Source organism: Macrosteles quadrilineatus, unplaced genomic scaffold (assembly GCF_028750875.1).
Source record: "Macrosteles quadrilineatus isolate MER2022 unplaced genomic scaffold, UCM_ALF_1.0 Scaffold_2__2_contigs__length_208266976, whole genome shotgun sequence".
Classification (NCBI taxonomy): Eukaryota; Metazoa; Arthropoda; class Insecta; order Hemiptera; family Cicadellidae; genus Macrosteles; species Macrosteles quadrilineatus.
In genome coordinates this window covers 125,178,886-125,199,277 of record NW_026542595.1, presented here as the reverse complement: position 1 = coordinate 125,199,277, position 20,392 = coordinate 125,178,886, and the positions used below count along the sequence as shown (strand labels likewise).

Genomic DNA, 20,392 nt, shown 5'->3' with positions numbered 1-20,392 from the left:
AACATGGTGTACAAGGTCCCATGCTTGTGTAGGTGAAACATCGAGACCAGCTCTTAAACTTGTTCCTAAAATCTTGATACACGTGCAACCTACGGTTCCAAAATATCTGAACACGTTTATGACATTGGGCATCGTTACAAGGAGTCAAATTGGAAAAAATAAATAATAGGAGGAATTATTTATTTTATCAGATAAGAACCCATTGGCTACAGCATCCATTGAAATCAGCCCGGATTATAATCCGTTAGTAGAGGAAGAAATTGAAAGTTGCTTAGGGAGGTCGAAACAAAGGAAGATAGTGCAATTATGCTGATCGAGATAACAAAGCCTCCGCTCCCCTCAACACCGTGGTCGGTTGTCGGTCGTGTTTAGGCGTTCACAATGTTTACATGAGAAGCAAGAAGTACCTTGAAACCCCTCACGTTGACTTGGTGCAGCACAACTAAGAACTTTGGTCTATTATTTATTTATGTGTGTTTGTGTTTGCTTATGTTATGAACTGTGGTGGCCCGAAATTATCTATGTATAAATTAATTGATACCTCACATAAAAACCATGTCGTGTAAGAATAGAGATAAAAATTTTTTTATAATAGACAGATAACTGAAATTACAAAACATGCATGTATTAATATGAAACATACCAATTTATTAAATATTTTTCAGGTAAAAGGAAGCATAATTTGACTGTATAACTGATTATTTATGCCAATATTCAAATAACAAAGTTGAAATATATTACATAATAACAATTTACAAATAGTTCTATACATAAATTAGACATTTTCAACAAACCAAAACAGTATAAGATTTAAAATGTGATAAAAAATTAATTATTTACACTGTACATAACGTAATACTAATAAATCACAGAAGTTGTAAATTTTAACTATTGGTTTTCTTTGGTCGACCACGTTTTTTAACAACCGGTGCCTTGTCTTTCAATGGTGAGCCGGAAGGTCCTGCATTTTGAGGTTTTTTCTTCTTTGGACTTTTCTGTCTCCTTTTCTCATTGGTTGCCTTCCAACTATTTGTCCGAAAAGTGATGCACTGAAAGATAAATTATTGTAAAATCTCAAACGTACTGCAAGGAGAAAGAAATTTGTCATTCCAATCATTTCAATTCAATCACTTAAAACGATGTATTACCCTTACCCACTCAGTAAAATTAGTAGCTATTGAAAACTCTATTTGTACAGGGTGTTCCAAGTAAAGTACCAATATTTTGGAAAACGGTTTCATGGGTTGAAATAAAGAGAAAATTATGAATGGATACATTTCAAAACCTCTCTATGCAATACTATACAAACCAAAATAAATTTTGTTCGTTCCAAGCGACCCTAGATGGGACAGTTTGGCGCAAATGTGCAAGTCAAATGCTGGTGATCATCCGAACCAAGTGGAAGACTACTTTACCCAAGACACAGGCGATGCCAATAGTAAATACATAAAGCATGAGTACCATTATAAATTTACATGATCCAGTTTAGAACAGCCTGTACATTACCTGTTCATCTAAGAAGTCCATGACATCATTGGTCTTGCTTTTGATACCATTTGTCTTTAATCTAGCCATTAGCTCTTCAAGTTGGATTGGCTCATACATGAGCACCTTCCTGTGCAACTGGAGGTCCCCTGTGATTAGCTTTCTGATAGCCGACCTCACATCTCCTACAAAATACCACAAACCAAAGAAAATTGTATTATTCTTCAAATTTTACTACTACAAAGGCCATCAATGGCAACGCCACTATAAAACCAAAGAGGAGCGAGCTGGTCTAGTGGTTAGAGCGCGGGACTTAGGTCTAAGAGGTCCCGGGTTCAAATCACCAATGGATTTTATCAAAGACATAATGCCGCAACCCCTAGGTCATGCCATAAGTAATATGAAAAACAAACCCAGGCTCGTGCCTAGTGTTCTAGGAAAAAAAAAACTATGAAACCAAATGTTTCTCAAATAAGTCAAATTGTTATGTTTTTGGCTCTATACAAGCTACTACTAATATTTTTAGTCAAATTTTTTAAACGCAGAGTGTGTAATCTACATTATAAAAATTGTCACCACGCTAACTGTTTCTGGGCTGTGATAACGATCAAAAAAAAAAAGAATGTACCATTTGCTAATTTAAATATTCTTCCGTCAACATTTTTGGTACCCATCTCAATCACTTTTTTTGTAGTTTGTCACCAACAGTGTGATAAATTACCAACCTTTCCAAACAAGGGGAATTTCTTGGTAGGATTACTACAAGACATGATGACAAACTACACATCATTAACCACACAACCAGCACTGGTAGGGACGTAGAGTTCCGTCAGCTCAAGATTTGCTGACCTTGAATTGACGTTACCAGTCCATGCAAACACAATGTGCAGTTATTACTTAAAATATTAACCAACATTTGCAGAAAAGTAAGCATAGGCCTACCTTTTTCTGTAAGATCCTGTGTCAGAATATCTTCAGGTTCGTGGTAGCTTTCTTCTGGAAGAGATGCAGACGATGATATACTGCTACTGGTGCTACCCAACAATATTATATTTTTATTAAGATTAAATTGATAACAAGTTGAGAATTTTTTTTAAACTGGACATTTTGGAATAATTGCCAAAAGTCTATGGTCTAGCGCCTTTTCATTAATGTTGTTATAGTTGGTTTCCTTTTAAGGTTTGTTAATTAGTGGGAAGAACATATTTTTCTTATGAGATAATCATGGTTGTTGCTACGATCAAGTTGGATAACCATGGATATTTCTGCAATCATAGAAGACAATCTTAGTGTTCCAAATCACAGGAAATGATTATCAAGTTACTATGATTGTGTTAGATGATCACAGTATTGTGATCGCAAGAGCAACATGGCTATCTACAGACATAAAAGTACATAACTTAATTTGTATGCAATTTTACTGCATTATTAGCTAATCAGCTAACCTGATTGATTAGGGTCCAGTACCAATTAGTTTGGATTAGCATGACTGGTGTATCAACAAAAACATGAATTATCTACTAAAATTCTTCTTTTACCTCATTTGAGAACAAGTTTCTTCTGTTTCTGAATCAGAATCATTCAAAGTCACGATTTCTGGTTTCTTCGGAGAGCGTGATGGAGATCTTGGTTTGCCAGTTGCCACAACAGCAACGTTTGCTTTCCTCGGACTCCGCGGGGGTCGGCCCTCGGGTTGCCTGAACTCTCCCCTCCCCTGCTCACAGTCAGGGACCACCGGATGTGTTTGATCGTAGATATACCTCAGCAGCAACTTGGCTTTTCGACGATCCAATGAAGGCTTCAGCCCAAATCTACTTAGTTCTTTCTGCAAAACTGATATTCTTTACGATTACTGTCTTCCACCACCTACAAATGTGAACAATCTCAAAACAGACATGTTTTAAATACGAAGTTATGTACTTGACTGTCAGAACAGAAAAAAAATTATTAAGATTTGAAGCCTACGGATTGTTATATTATGTTGTAGGAATATTCAAGAGCCCCTGCTACACAGGGCTGAATTCATCTCTACCCTCCTTCTCTAAATCTTATAACATATGATATATATAGTCACCAATAAATTAAAAAATTTAGGGGTAAAAAATCAAGATCATAAACATGCAGGACTTTGTTTGGTTTTAGCAAGGCACGCTCATAGTAAGGAGGTAATGAAGATTTCCCTAATCTGTTTTGGAAGCTCATTGAATTTTGTTTATGTAATGGGTTAACTAAATAAATCCAAAAGGTAATCCAAAATACCAAAATATGCCTTAGAATAACGCTGAAAGTAGCTACCCTAATATCTTCTTGTGTGCCGGTTTATATTTCACACTTCACTTTTTTTAACAGCTAAAATGTAGGATCAAGGTTTTAAGGGTGAGTGGGTACCCTGAATAAGATAAACATCGCAATAAACTTAAGCTTACCTTTAACGTAGGTGTCTTCATGGCACTGTAGTCAGCAAGGGGTGTGACCTTATCAGATACAATGATGCCTGGAGATGGAGTGTCCAGAGAAGACTTACTAGAAGGCCCAGCTGTCACAGCCTCTCCAGAGATACTTTTAGATTCTCCCCTATTTCCAGAAGCTAATGCATCGGCAGCATCCAACAAACTATTATTAACTTCAAAAGAATCATCCAAGAGACGTTGCATTGCTTCTAATGAATCTTTCTTGAGACAGCTCTCTTTTCTTACATTCAAAGTATTTCCTGGGCTTGTGGCCACATTTTCTGCATCCTTTCCTAAGTGTCTAAGATCTTCGGCGCAAATGTTTTTTGATTTACTTGATTCCGTTACAAATTCAAATGCAAGATTTTTCCTCGATTTCAGTGAATCAATGGTATTGGGGGAATTCATATCTGGAACTACTTCAATTTCTGAGTCATTAATGGACAAGCTGTGACATGTTCCTAAAGTTTTTCTTGGTGATGGGGAATTTGATAAATATTGTGATAAATGTTTGGGAGATTTGCTATCTGATGAAGCAATATATTTTATGCTACCTGAACTACTTGGTGTTAACCTTTTCTGGGACAACGGATGTGGTGATTTCTCAGAATTGTCAGAAGAAATAGATTTTATGCTCTTAAAACTACTACATATAGGGCTGGTTTCTTGAGATAACTTCTTTTGCAATGCCTTAGTCAAGGAAGTATCTGTTGTGCAAACATCGGGAGAAGATAATGGTTTCGATCGGGATTTTCCTGAAGTTGACGATATGTCTTTTAAATTCTTTATCGGTGTTTGAAAAGATGTATGAGCTTCATAGTTGAAATGATAGTAATCATCGTAACCGTCCCATATTGGGTCATTATAATATTGATCGTAGTTGCCATCATTTAAAGCATCACCCTGTACCTCTTTGAAAGAAGTGTTGGTAAGTGATCGAGACGATTTAGAAAGCTGAGATTTATAATCTGATGAAGCTTTTGAAGAATTATTTTTAATATGCCTAGCTTCAGGAGTACAAAGCGTACTGATATCTCCAATAAAATCGTCTTTAACAAATTTTGCTGGTGACTTGCTTGGAGTACTAACATTAAAACTGTGACTTTCATTATGAAGTCTATCACATGATTTTGGATCATTTTTTGAAACAGATTCATCAACAGTTTTCTGAGTGAGGTCATCTAAAGAGTCACTTAGTTCTCTTTGATCGTTATTAATTTGACTTTTTGAGATGGAATTAGAAATACTAGACATATCTTTATCAGAGTCCTGGCAGTAATCAGTTTTTGAATTTTCCAAAACAGATTTCTTCTGAGTAAGATCATCCATTGAGCCACGACTGTCTAACTCATCTAGACTCATCCTTGAGCTCTTTTTACTACTTTCACAGACCTCATCATCAGAAGACTTGCTGCTTTGAGTTAAATCCAGAGTTTCCTCTTCATGTTGGTTTTCCATTTTGGAATTTTGAGATGCACATTTTACTGAACCTTCAGAACTGTTTTTGTTGTTACCTTGATCAATTTCTTCTTCACTGGGAGGGTTGCTGTCTCTGGTTAAATCAAATGCATCATCTCTACAACTGTTTTCAAAACTTTCATTGTTTTTAGAGCAGTGCTTTTTTGAAAGTGAGGTCTCCTCATCATCACTAAAACTAATAGTTGATGCTTTCCTCTTCCCCATACTGACTCCTCTCAAAATGGCAACATCTTGCAAATCCCTAGTAGATGTTCCTAAGGGAGATTCTACCACCATAATTTCTTCCTGTTCCTCATCATTGCTCCATTTGTTTTTGCCAACACCCTGCTGAGTTGGTTTTCCTATTAAACTCACAAGTATATCCAACTCCTCTCTTTCTTGCAAGGAGTCATCTGCAATATTTGTGACACCTGAATCTGCAAACAGGTCGGGTGATTCCCTTCCACAATTTACATTTCTACTGTTTGAATTAATTACTGGAGTGTTTGAAAACATTTCCTCGCAGTTTTTGCCAGAACCGTGTAGAGATGAAAAAGAATTATCTGTTTGACTAAGGTCACCTGAATTAAAATAGTCTGCAATACTGTCACGAATATTATTTTTATGATCTACCGGTACATCAAACAAATTCTTCTTCACATCTGCCTTCTTTGATTCACTTAAAGACTGCATCTCACCTAATTTGTCTTTCAGTTGATTATAGCCAAGTCTATCAGCAATAGTCTTGACACTTGAAATATCACTATCCTCCAAGAGAAGTAATTTATCAGTTTTTCCTGAGTAAACAAATTCTAAGAAAGCTAGAACTGATTCAGCAGTAACACTTTCCCATTCAAGGAGATCCCTATCATTTCCTTTTTTCTCAATCTCGTCTAAAATTCTGGGGCATCTGGCGTAAAACACAAGTTTGTGCGCAGGAATAACCACTGAGTCTTTGCACCTTATCTTGATGTCACTTAAAACGTCTTTGTTTACCAGCTTTGCCCAATCCTCAGCAAGAGAACTACTACTGGAGAATGAAGAGTTCATTTGATGTCCAGAAGATATATCAATGTTCTTCCCTCTATTTATAGCTAGAGGAGTAGGAAGGTTGGCAATATCTTGCTTGTACTGTAACAGGTCACAATGTGTATATTAGGTCACTTCATAGAATAAAATATATCTTTAACTGTAGAAAAGTTTTTTTTTCACTTAACAAGTATTTTGATAACACAAAACACTTTGAATAATTATAGATCCAAACTGTCTGGGATTTGAATAGTAGATCCTAGTGAAATAATTATTTTTCTAGCTGTAATTGTTGAAATAGGAAAACATATATTTTGATAGAAGCTTAAAACCAAACAATAAAAATAAACAAATTCTATTTGAGTTTACTTACACAGTTACTTGCAATTTCTTTGCTGGGTGTTAATAGATCGCCAATATCATCTTTTTCCTAAAACACCATACGTACAAAAAAAATGACAAATTCATGAAATTTGTAAGCTAAAGCAGTCAAAAACATGCAGCTACACAACAAAATAAATAGTTGTGAATAAAAGTTATAACACCAACTGTCTTAATCCTCCTAACACAAAACAAGTCTCAAAAACAGTAAAAAAATTCACTATTTCTACAATCAAGATCTTGCTCCGAATGGCTTTCACTTGTTTCCTAGAGTGAACCTTCGATTAGCAGCACAGTGCTGTGATAACGACGAGGAACTCAAATTTTTAACTTAAAACTAATTTCAAAGCTCATCCATTACAACCATAAGTGCCTCTATGATTAGCAAATAATATGTTCTATAGTATAACTATATAACATAATAATATATGGCTCTATAGCCTACTATAAAAATCATTCCTTTTAAAACATGAAATAAAATTTCTTAATAGGTCTTATATTTCTTTAAAATGCATTTACACACCTAAAGTAAGATACCAGGATGTAAACTTTAAGTGGGTTAAGTCCAAAAACTGATTTGTCACTTCACAGGGAGCCTTTGACACACAAATTTTAAAATAAATACACCATGTAAAAGAAGTAGAAATATTTTAATCAGATATTCACCGGAGTATTCATTCGACCGGGAAGTTGGGATAATCTTCTCAACCCTTCCCCAACCTCTGCCTTACTGGGACTGACAAACTTGGCCAGTGATTTGACGTAGAACGCATCTCGCTCTTCACTTTCTGGACACAGAGACTTACGCCACAGGTAGCAATCCTGTAAAATATTATTAAAAATAATTATTCGAAAAAATTATTAATTCTGTAAAATTATTCGAAAAAAATAAATCATAGAAAGCACAGATAAATAAAAAACAAAGTATCACTGATCATTCTACAACTGATTGAGAAATATATACACACAAATAGAAAATGAACCCTAAAGGAATTGCATGATGTATTATTTGCAGCTCCTTCACTGAAAAATAATAAATTATATACAGGAATGGGGTAGGGGTAGATCTAGAAGTGTGGGCATGGGAGTTATGTCTTGGAGACGTGGGTTCAACTCCAGACAATCACAGTCTTTAAAATTAAGCTATGTATGTAATAATTCTAAGACCTGCAGATTTGGGTATCTACCAAAGTCAAAACTCAAGTTAAATAACCAGTATCAGCAATCTGACTCATACTTTCAGGAGCTAATTAGAATTAGCTTGTCAACAACCCAGTAAAATGGATTGTCGACAACTTGACAAAATTTGTCGACAATTTGATCTGGTGGGAGTAACTATATTTCATAAGTAAAATCACAAAAACTGCAATAGCTTTTGAACCATGTTAAAAGAATTGTAGGTGGTACCATTTTGTTAAGAGTTAAAAAGTACCATAACATTCTAATTAATCATAAATTTAATGGTAATCAACATTTATTGAACCGTTTTTGTGATAACAAGATTTTTCTGTTATTTGATGGGATACTATGGATTAGTAGCCACATACTAAATTTCAATACAATTTCTCTGTACACATCCATACTCACACACATCCCTTTGAAAACCACTTTTTACTTTCCCCCCTAAATTTTTGAGTTTGAGTTTTGAGTGGATATATTCGTTTTGGACCCCCTGGACCCAAAAAAGTGTTTTTCAAAGTGATGTCTGTGTGTGTGTGTGTGTCTGGATGTGTACAGAGCTAGGGACTACATCTGTGGTCCGATTTCGATGAAATTTGGTACGGTATGTAGGTTCTAATCCATGGTATCTCCAGGCGTTTTTTTTTTATTTTTTCAAATTTTGATTTTTAATGGGGATTTTCCAATAAAAACCGGAAAAATAGAATTCTCTCAAAAATGGCCCGAACGAAAATTTAGTATGTTGTGTAGCCTATGTTGTGTTTTTGAAGATTGGTGCTGCCCTTTAAATTCTGAACAAAATGGTACAAATCCCATATCTGTAAAAATTACGGTTCAAAAGTTATTGTAAATTTTGTTATTTTCCCATAAAATAACAAAAAAAAAAGATTTTAGAAAAACTCCGGTTTTAATTTAACATAGTATGTTATAGTCATTATAATTTTGATCTTTTTTTAATTTTTTTTAGAAATTTTGATATTTAAAAGGGATTTTCCCATAAAACCCCATAAAATAACAGAAAAATCTGATTTTCCCAAAAATGGCCAGAACGATTTTGATAAAAATTGAGTATGTTATACTGTAGTCCTTTATATTCTGAACAAAATGGTACAAATCCCATTTATGTAAAAATTACGGTTCAAAAGTTTTTGTAAATAATTATGTTATTTTCCCATAAAACCCCATAAAATAACAAAAAAAGGAATTTAGAAAAAAAGCCGGTTTTGATTTAACATAGTATATATGTTATATTCCCTACAATTTTAAAAGTTTTTTCATTTTTAGAAATTTAGATTTTTAATGGGGATTTTCTCATAAAACAACATAAAATAACGGAAAAATGTATTTTCTAAAAATTGGCCCGAACGATTTAGTTAAAAATTTAGTATGTTATAGTCCTTAAATTCTGAACAAAACTGTACAAATCCCATTTCCGTATATTTACTCTCACCGCTTACAAATGATAAAGGTCGTTGACAAACTTATGGGAGGAAGTAAGTGTCAGAATGCTGATACCGTTTATTGGAAGTTCAGAAGGACCCAAAACAGATAACTTCAAAATTTTTACTCCACAATACACTGTTGATTGAGTCTAGGAAGCAGCTGTTTGCCGCCAGCTTAATCAAATGGGATTTCATTACATACTACTATACTGTAATGAGTTTTTACGGGACACCAACCAGCTGATTTTATTTGAAAATGAGTGGTTATAAACAAAAACATAACCTCTCTAAGAGGTTAGTAGTGAGTTAGGTTAGTAGTGATTTTTTGTCCTTTAGTTGGAGGAAATATATTAGGATTGTACAGATTTTTTATTGTTAAGTTAGCTTAGAGTAGAAGGATATGGCATAAAATATTGTACGTCATTCGTCCAAAATGTGTTTAACGGACTTGTATGGTGACCACACTTGTCCGGTAAACACCTATTTTCAGGACTAGTAACGTAATATACTGTTAGAAAAAGAATACTTTCTCCATTATAGGTACCAGGCTATATTGGGGGAGAAAGTAAAATGTTTTTGAAACCATGTGTGTAAGTTATTATAAGTTGTAATAACTTACACTGTTCCATTTTTCCTTCAAACGTTTAGATTTCAAAGTCGGTTCCGTTTGTGTAAAGGGATTAAAATTAACACTTTCTTCTTCAGTAATAAGAACAATAGCAACTTTCTCTGTGACAATTCTCTCTCGATCTTCTTGAGTTCGTCTGAGGAGCAGCGAAGAAGGCAAAGGTCGGCATTTGGATCCTCCTACAACATAAGAGGAATAAACCTATAATTTTATGAATATATACACACCACAGAAGGCCATCTAAACTTTCCTAAGCTCGCTTAAAATATGTTTTGCTAACACAAGGCAAGAACATGTAGACTGGTACATTAATTAGATAAAAAATAACTACCATACTCCTACTCCATTTAAACAATAACAATTTGAGTTTGTCATACTCATAGACCCAGAAATGTAACATTGTAACAAAAGGAACATCTTATAAAAAACATTTAGTTTGATGTCATATGAGTCAAGCATTGAACATGTGTTGTAACTTAAGCAAGTTAATGCATTATCTAGGCTGAGATGTTTGATAATGGAACCCAGCCAAAACATTACGTCTTTTGTATTTGTGTCCTTGTTTATATTGTTTGTTTCTCTGACAAGAAAGTTTTATTTAGTTGCTGTTTAAACTGTTTTATTGTCCACCGCAGAACAATCATACAATCTGCCGTCACCTTAATTTTGTTTAAATCACTAACTTAGTATAATTTTATTTTTGATATTTTGGCTTTGTAAATATCAAATATTGAAACAATACATACATCCAGTAAATTTTTACTTTCTCCCCCTATACCAGTATATGGAGAAAGTATTGTTTTCGTCAACATTTTTGAGTTGGAGTGGATATATCCGTTTTGGGTCCCTCTGTACCCAAAAAAGTGGTTTTCGAAGTGATGTCTGTGTGTGTGTGTGTGTGTGTGTGTGTCTTTGCGTCTGGATATGTGTACAGAGCTAGGGACTACACCTGTGGTCCGATTTCAATGAAATTTGGAGTGTAGGTTCTAATCCATGGTATCTCCAGGCATTCTTTTTTTATTTTGATTTATAATGTAGATTTTCCCATAAAATAAAGGAAAGATAAGATTTTCTCAAAAAATGGCCGGAACGATTTTAATAAAAATTTAGTACCGTACCTTGTAGCCCTTTAAATTCTGAATAAAATGGTACGACTCCCATTAGTTTAAAAATTACGGTTCAAAAGTTATTTGTAAATTATGTTCTTTTCCCACAAAAACCCCATAAAATAACAAAAAATTGGATTTTAGAAAACTGGTTTTGATTTAACTTAGTATGTTATGGTCATTAACATTTTGAAATTGTTTTATTTTTTTGAAATTTGGATTTTCAATGGGGACTTTCCCATAAAACCCCATAAAATAGTGAAAAATCAGATTTTCTCGAAAATGGCCCGAACGCTATTCTTAAAAATTTAGCATGTTATAGTCCTTTATATTCTGAACAAAATGGTACAAATTCCATTTCCGTAAAAATTACGGTTCAAAAGTTATTGTAACTTAAGGCACCTATGTTATTTTCCCATAAAAAACTTAAAATAAAAAAAAAATCTGATTTGCGCAGAATTGATTTGCGCAGGTTTTGATCAAAATTAATATCGTATGGTCCTCATAATTCTAAAAAAAAGTACATTGCTGTAACAATTACGGTTCAAAAGTTACTGCAACTTTTATGATTTTAAAATATCATATTTACTCTTACCGCTCACCCATGATAAAGGTTGTTGACGAGCTAATAGGAGAAAGTATGTGTCAGAATGCTGATACCGTTCATCATCAATGTATTGAGAAACATTTCAATACCAACCTGCCACACTGGTCGACTGAATGGGGAAATCCGAGGCGAACCCATACTTCTCCAGAGTGCTTAGTTTTTGTTCAGCCTCTTCACTGAGTCCGGCCTCTTTGAGTGCTTCCGCCTCCTGTATGACTTCAACCTCCTGAGCCGAGTGTAGAGAGGCCGACAACGCCAGAGCCAATTGTAGGCTTGAGTCTACAGGTCCCTGAATGTAATGTGACTTTAAACCAGAGGAATCGGACTCAAACAACGTTTTAAGTAAAACTTTTAAATTGTTATTTTTAAGATAGCACTTGCTGCAACTCATATATTTAACACATTCACTGTTAATGATATGTAATACTTTTATAAATGGCTAAAAAACATAAACATTAACATGATCATGTTAATTGAGTGACAATATATTTTTAATTAAATAAATTTTATACTATAAATTGTGGATTAAAATATATTATGTAATTAAATACATCATGTATTATATATCTGCTAATATACTTATGACGCACAAGTGCGTCATTAGCAGTGAACGTGTTAACCCTTGATCAAGTTTAGTTGGATCTCAGTTAAAAAACTACCAAATTGTATTTAATGTATAAGGTATTGCAATAAGTAAAAATTTAATTATAAGTAATTTAAATTTAAAAAATATCCGGACATAAAAAAGTTAGGTACCCTACTTCATACAGAAAATATAGCAACAAAATAAATTAACTTTTGACATAAGGTCAAAATTTGTAACGGTAGGTCTATGTTTTAATTTAAAATATAAATCCTACCAATAAAAAATATTATAACTAAGTCACATTCTAGAGCTTTTAATGTGTAAAGATCATTACTTAAGAGGGTTCTACCATAGATAAAACATACTCCCTTAGTAGATTTCTCATCCTTATAGAACAGCTGAATACAATTTTATTGTTAGTTCTGTACAGTTTATGTAGAGGTTGTGTTTTGTTTAGGCCTACAATTTGTTTCCCGTTATTACAGTAATTTAAAACCTTGTTTAACCAAATAATACAATCTAATCATAAACAATAACTTGTCCATTAGTTATATAAACAAACAAACAGTAAAGCACCAATCAAGAAACTAACCCTAAAATAACAGAAACAAAATTTCGTCAACACTAGCGCCCGGTGTCACCGTACATGAACTATACACGAAGAACGGGCTTCAATTTACAATGGGATGAGAAGTCTACTTGTGTTGGTTAGTCTATGGTTCTAGCCAGTCAATTCAAGATGGCGGCTAAACATGCTAATGTTTCTTAAGATACCTCTACGGTACAATCTCTTAACACTCTAAAACTAATTTGTTTCCAATGACTGTGTGCTTTTGGTGCTCTTAACATATCAGAGCTTGCAATGGATGGGGATAAATTAATGTTAATCATTTAGAAGTTAAAATCACATGTCAAATTAAGTTCATCCGGGCATAGTTTGGATCCTTGTTAATATTTTACAGTTCATATCAACTGGATAAACACTTTAATAATGCAACGAGGTTCTATTTTGTAGGACCATGTTTACGCGGTAACCAGCTGACAGGTAAAACCCTCTAAGTAGTTTGGAAGCAAAATTGTATATGTTCAAAGAGCACTAAACAGCATCTTTAGAATATAAATTACGATTTAAATGTATTTACTAGTAAGTGAGTTCCTGAACCAAACAAGTTCAGTTTCAAAAGATTCTGCACTAAACAATATTTTGGCATATGTAGAAGATATTTGCACATAAGAGACACATATCAGGCACACTGCGGAAGCTACCTCCGCTGTACCGTTTTGTGGTTTTATAGTAATTTAGCATTGTCACACACGACTAGAAATTCAACAAACCCATGTCCCTCTGTAACCTACCTTTTACCTTCCCTTTAAAATCAGCCTTTACCTATCAATCAATTGTGTTACCAACTTTAGGGTGTTGGCGTCATAAAAATCTAGCTTTTTTATACACCACCTAGGCCTAGTCGGTTTAATATGTCACAATATTTTACAGGAATTTTTTATGCTACCCAAATTACATCTACTAAGCTAGGCACTGTTTCAGTACAAAACTAGCTCATAATTTGGTATCCCTTATTTAATTGCCATACAGCTTATATGCATTGTTGTTCAAAAGGTTTAGTCTTATTGGGAATTTATTATGAATAGTACTCAATAATAAGAAACAATGCATATCAGCTGATCGGCAATGAGGTAAACTATACAGGGCTACCAACTTATGAACTTCTTTTGTCTTAAATTTAATTTGGGTTGTGTAAAAAAACACCCTAAATGTTTTGATCAAATGTTTTAGGCTACAAATTCAAACTTTTGATGGAGAGAGGATTCATTTTCAAAATTCAAAGCCCTGTTTCTGAAATTTTGGAGATTATTTCTTAAAAGTACTTTAATTAGATTAAAATGGGTATCAAGTGTCCATCTAATAGATTATTAAGTGTAAGAAACATTAACAACAGGTTAAGTGTAAGAAAGGGCCATGTGGCCCTAACTTTGTCTGAAAAAATAAACAATTTTTCATTTTCATTATTTCTAGCTAAGTGTCAAATAAAAACTTGAATGACATTCAAGTTTAATGCGTTTGGTTATTAGTTAAATGTATTTAGTTTGTAAAAACAGCCTATAGCTGACTTTAGTTACACTCAACAAATGAAAATATATGTACCTTTCTCGCATTATTAGTTCTAGACCTTTTGGGTGACACTTTAGCTCTATAGCTTTGGACCGGTATCCCAAGGCCCAGTTCTTTTCTTTCTGCTAGTTGCTTTTTGTGCAGCTGTAACGCAGAAAGTAATTGTTGAGTACTGAGTTTATTTTTAGCAGCACAGGATTTTATGTGACTTAAATACTTGGCGACACCAACAGTTTTTAAACATACTGGGCACTGGTTATTATCTTCGCTATCTGGATTTTTTTCTTCTGGTAAGTTTGTTTCCGAAACTGAAGCTTTTGTCTCATTAGATCCATCTGGAATAGGAACAGTGTCGTCATTATCGTCCACATCTTCGTTTAAGCCACAGCTATCTTTACAAACGGGTGAGTTTGGTACAAACTTCTTCTTGGTATCACTTTCAAAAAATAAAGAACTATCATTCAGTTGATACTGTTCTTCTGGTTTCAATTTAGACGAATCCAAAATCGAAATTTCAACTTTGGTTTCTTCATCAAAAATATTTTCCTGCGGTGATATTTCGGTTTGAGCTGTTTTATTTGGATCTGATAAACAACTCTTTTTGGGAAATGCAAATATATCGTCTTCATTTTCTCGAGAGATTGGACAAATACTGGACTGTTGACTGGATGATAAGACATCTTGCTGTTGTTTTGAACTTCTGTAAATGAAAAAGGACCAAATAAAAAATGTATCTTTGTTGAAATGTTTTATTAGCTACATTTTTACTACAAATACCACAACCACGGACATCTAACATGTAGTGTTCTCATCAGAAGTCACTTCTCAGTACTAACAATTTTCCTAAAAAAAAGAAATAGTTAAATTTTGAGGCTAATCACTTAAAATTCATAAACAGTTACATATTTCAAATGTACATAGGTCAAATCCCTACTGTAACTTATATGAACAAAACTAGTTCATCCCTACCTTAATACTTTTCACATGTTATTTCTTCAGTCAAACTAAACAAATCGTCTATGGTTAGTGGCATCAATGGTTAAAAAAATACTTGGTGGGCGTCAGTATTAAAAAAACCTTTTCAAAAACTAAAGGACAGAAGAATCTTTTGTAAAATTTACTTATACTTAGTTACAGTACTTATACATTATTTAGACAAAAAAGAGCCGAAGTTTCATACAACTTGACCTATCATATTATCAAAACTGATCAAACCTAAACACCGCAGTCACTTTGAAAGAGTACAGAGCAGAGGTTCTTCTTAAAATAAATAGACTCACAACAGAAAATCTATATACATTCAATACCTATTCATCAAATGAAAAATTGTACAGGCCTAATAGATTTTTATATCGAACAAAAATTTCACTCTAGAGATAGGGTAGGTACCTATCTAACTTTATGTTCTATGCAGAACTGTACATGCTACCTACAAAAAACATTTAAAAATTTGTTAACACAAAAAATGGTTAATTATACACACCTTACACTGACAAAGCTTTCAAACATTGATGTATTGTTTTCCAAATCATGTTGGCTTGCTCTGTTGGTTTTCCTTTTTGTGGTTAAAGTCTTTTTCTTCCTATTGATATGAGACATTTCTTTAGATTGATGAGGCTCTTTCCATACCAGGAGTAAACACACGGTCTTCTTCTATTTCTTGGCGAATCTGATCAGATGATTTTGGCAACAGAGCTGTGCGCAAGAGCATTCGCTTCTTTTGAGATTCTTCTGAGGGGTCCCAATAGCCATCTTCTATGGATTTAGAAATTTTTTTAAATCCTGGTGTAAGCCTGGAATGAAAGACAAATAGGGGTAGTTATGACCATAACTTAATGACAGGTTAATAGAACTAACAATGTTAAAACAACGTAGTGAGTTATCAGAAGAGATGCTAAATTAGATGGTTAAAGGTTAAATATGATTTGGTCTAGTTTCTCTTCAGTTGGAAGGGATTTATAAAGCGGGAATAATTCTCTGGCGCGGAAATTTGGTGAGAAAAAAATCATGGGAATTTGTTAAGCTCATTTAAGGTGGTTCATCTATATCCCCATAACGGGACAAATTATCATTAAAGGAAACATTATTTACTATGAAATCTTTTAGAAGAATAACAAAATAAATGTAATAGACAAGACGTAACCTTTGGTGATAGATAACGGACCTAGACACCTACTGGACTGACCACCCGCAGTCTGGACTCTAACATCGCCGGGTTAGCGCCATCTGTTATAACTGATCAGTTAGGTACCATAAATATTTTTTACGTTTTCGTATCGTGTTGTGAGTAAATGTTTATTTATGTCTTAAATGTGACGCTCTTCTTGAAGAAAGGAAACATCCTTGTACCGCCTAATGATGGATCCAAATAAGAACCGAAACTAGTTGCAACTGCAATTGAATGGATTGCCTAATAAGCAGGTATTTCAAAGGAACGTCAAAACTGAGCAACAATGCGTTAGTAAAACTTCATTTTTTCTAGCCATCCGATTTTTTAAAGTAAGGTATCATTTTAAAGCAGAACATTAAAACAAAGAACCAACTTCAACCACTTAGGCCTAGGCCTAGGCCTACAACATAAAAACGAAAAAGAAAATTGGGTACTTTTCTGTTATCTGGTACCTGCAAAAAAATTCTTTAACCACAAGTACAACTTCGTCGATCCAGAGTCCGGAGCACATACTACCGTTTAGGTTAGGTTTGGTTAGGTTAGGTTAGGTTCGTTTACTTACAATACTCATGTTATTGATAAACTAACCTAACCTAACCTAACCAAAGTAGGCCCTACAACCAGGTACCAGATAACAGGAAAGTACCGAAAATTGATGTCGTCTGACCCCCATTAATGCAGTTCACGAATTCGCATAAAAAGCACGACCAACCACCTTGAGATGCCTTTTCTGACATCAAAAGGGGTTTCCTAACGTTCTAGAGGTTTAACTTAGTTTGGTTAGGTTTTTGAAAAGCAACATTTTACTATGTAATTTCTAAACGGCGAAATATAGGCTAAATCATTATGAATAAAATACTGGTAACAATAATAAATTATATTAAATGTTTTAACTTGTTGGTCGTAGAAAAGTGAAAAGTGTTTAATCAGGTCATTTTAAAATTGCTGAATTAAGAGTTACCGGTAGCTAATAAAGTTGTTGCTTCCATTTGCCTGACTATGATTTCAGAAAACTAAGTTACCGGCTGTTGGCTTAGGCTAAGTTACTTCACCCACAGTTCATTCCACAATTTTGTAAATGTCATCCGTTCTAACTTGTTTATTGTAGGCTAAGTTACCTAATGTTAATGTTGTACGATTTTACGGCGATATCTTAAGAATTAGGCCTAGGCCCATTCATCAGCGGTAAAAAATAATGGTAACTTATAGAGTAAACTTATTTGGATTCAGAAGGTAGGCCTAGCCTAAAAAATTATTAAGTTAGACATCAAAATTAAAAATTAGTTTGGATGCATCTAGCCTATAGGCCTCCTAGGCTAAATAAAACTCATTCGTTGCTGACAACTTCGATCGGAGTCATGCCCCACTGGCACAGCATGCGTACGACTCCAGTCGGGGGAGTAACGGTGCAGTGTTATACAAGTTGGTCTATTGTGACCTCCGTATTTATCAGGGATCAACTAAACTATGTCAGCATGTTGTCCAGGTCCTATAGGCCTAGGCCTACTTTAATTTGGTGTAGGTTGAGTTTAGGTTGGTAGTAAAATTTCCCGTAAAATCCCGTCTGGCAATGCTTTTTGTCGGCGTTTTCAGGGATTCTCCCAGCGAACGTGTTAAAAGATCTAGCCTATTAGACTACCTACTGTATAGGTAAGTTAAATAGGCTATAAAAGTAGCCTATGACAACAACAATTTGTTTCAAAATTAATTTAACTAAGACTGATTCCCATTTCAAACATTACATCCAATCAATATTCTAAGCTTTATCTTGATAAGAACCAAGCCCAGGTACTCTAGAAGGGTAAAACCGAATCATTATTTTAAGCCTGAAAAGAATTCCTAACAACTAACTTATCCTAGGCTAAGTTACTATGCCTAAAACAGAGCTAAGTACTTACCACAATCCTATTCCTATGCAAACCCCTAGTGAAACTGTTCCAAGTGCAAGTAAATCTCTCAAGACAAAAAATTGTGTTCCCTTAACCCTTCGAAATCTTTGGTAAATATTGGAATTAGTTTTACCCATAAGATCGATTCACACCAAGAACTTATTTGCAATTGCCTATATACAATCAACCATTCGTAGGACACTATAACCAGAAAAATACAAACTTTATTTGATAATACGGTAGGTATATGTTATTTAAAATGTATGATTGTAATAATTATTATTATTAGAGAAATCAGAAATATTTATTTTATTTAATCAAAGTCCACAAGGTTAGGTTAACCACAGTCGAGTCAGGCAAGCAAGGAAGAAGAACAAAGAGCACAGCTACAGCCAGACCAGAAGAAGAAGAGCCACCAGCCACCTAGAGCTAGAGCTATGGATGGAACGACGGAACGGAACGGTTAACGGTTCGTTTCCTGTTTTCGTTTTCCTTTCCTTCGACGTCAAGATTGGGTCGCGTTCCGGACAGGCTCACAGGAGCCATCCGTGACGTCATATTGATAGTCCGTAGATCCATGATCTCTTAATTCATAAAATTAAGAAAAATTGTAAAATTCATTTTTTCATTTTTTAATCATAAAATTAAACTGTCATAACCCAACCTAACTAACCAAACTTGCTGATAATGAAAAATCAGACGAAGTTTTCAGGTAATAGAAAACAGTTATGTTCATAAAATAAAATTATAAATGCCTCAAATTCTAACAAAAACAAAAGATGTACAGTTAAGAAGTAATCGCATTCTAAGCCAATACTTAGACAAAAAGTTCATGTTACCGATGGAATTCGATCTGGTTACCTCTTTGTACATAAGCCGAGTACTCTTCCCACCACAAACACCGATGGCTTAATTATTTCGTATCGTTGCTGTAATGGTGTTACCTCAAGAGAAGAAAGTGACGTCACGCCATGACAGGCAGTAGAATAGTGCGTCACGAAGCGTCCCGTGAGCCTTACAAGAACTGGACCCCGTCGGTGCGTTAAGTGTCGCTATGTGGAACAGATTGGATGGGACCGTTGTTGATAAATAGTCCCGAAACTTAATAACTTGTGCTACTACCTATGCATTTCTCACTTGCAAAAAAAAAACAAAAAACTACCATTTTGCTAAACTGAACATATTTCAGCCTCGTTTTTAATATTTTGATTTGTTGTAAATAAAGCAAGCCCTAATATTAATTTCACCATTATAGTATTGGATGAAACAATAGAAATAAAGAAAGATAACACACAAAATAACATAGGCATGATGGTGATCCGTGAGAATTCCATTGTCATGAAATGAAATGAAATGCTTTATTGTCGTTAAAACTAAGTACAAACAAAGTTCACGACAATCGTCAAAAGAAAAAGAAAAAGAAAACAATCAAGATGGCAACTAAAATAACTAAAACTCTAAACCAAAGTACTCTTCATGTTTATACAGGCAAGCCTGGGTTAGAGTAATTTTTAAAACTTGTTTAAATTTTGAAACACAGGTTTTTGATGGACGCAGGCGCAAGAAATTGTACATTTTAACACCTTGGTACTCAAAACTATTTTGAGTGCCTGTATACTTATGCCTTAGTGTAGACAGATTATCTTTAGATCTAGTACAATAGTTGTGAACATCAGATATCTTTTCGAAGTGAGAAATGTTTTCCTTTACATACAACAAACTTGCCAAAACATACAAGGATGGAAATTTGAGAATGAAGACCCACGAAAAGGGGCTTACAATGTGTTCTTCTATTCACACTACAAATTAACCTCACCGACTTCTTTTGTAAAGTAAAAAGCAACCGTTTAG

General features: G+C 34.2%; 1 protein-coding gene across 6 annotated transcripts; it reads right to left on the bottom strand.

Moving 5' to 3' along the window:
- Positions 1–689: 689 nt before the first annotated feature.
- LOC128986028 (uncharacterized) lies at positions 690–18,887 on the bottom strand. 6 transcript variants are annotated; one of them, XM_054406110.1, is made up of 12 exons: positions 18,551–18,887; positions 15,966–16,275; positions 14,516–15,182; positions 11,859–12,054; positions 10,044–10,231; positions 7,470–7,625; positions 6,796–6,852; positions 3,912–6,524; positions 3,024–3,310; positions 2,428–2,519; positions 1,507–1,670; positions 690–1,049 (listed from the first exon to the last, which is right to left on the bottom strand). In XM_054406110.1, exons 2-12 carry the CDS (start codon positions 16,079–16,081, stop codon positions 885–887), a joined length of 4,701 nt encoding a protein of 1,566 aa, XP_054262085.1. In that variant the 5' UTR covers positions 16,082–16,275; positions 18,551–18,887; the 3' UTR covers positions 690–884. The 6 variants fall into 6 exon arrangements, 5 of the variants coding, with proteins under 5 accessions (XP_054262085.1, XP_054262086.1, XP_054262087.1 ...); XM_054406111.1 differs by having other exon boundaries at positions 1,507–1,667; XM_054406112.1 differs by lacking the exons at positions 1,507–1,670; positions 2,428–2,519; positions 3,024–3,310.
- Positions 18,888–20,392: the final 1,505 nt, after the last annotated feature.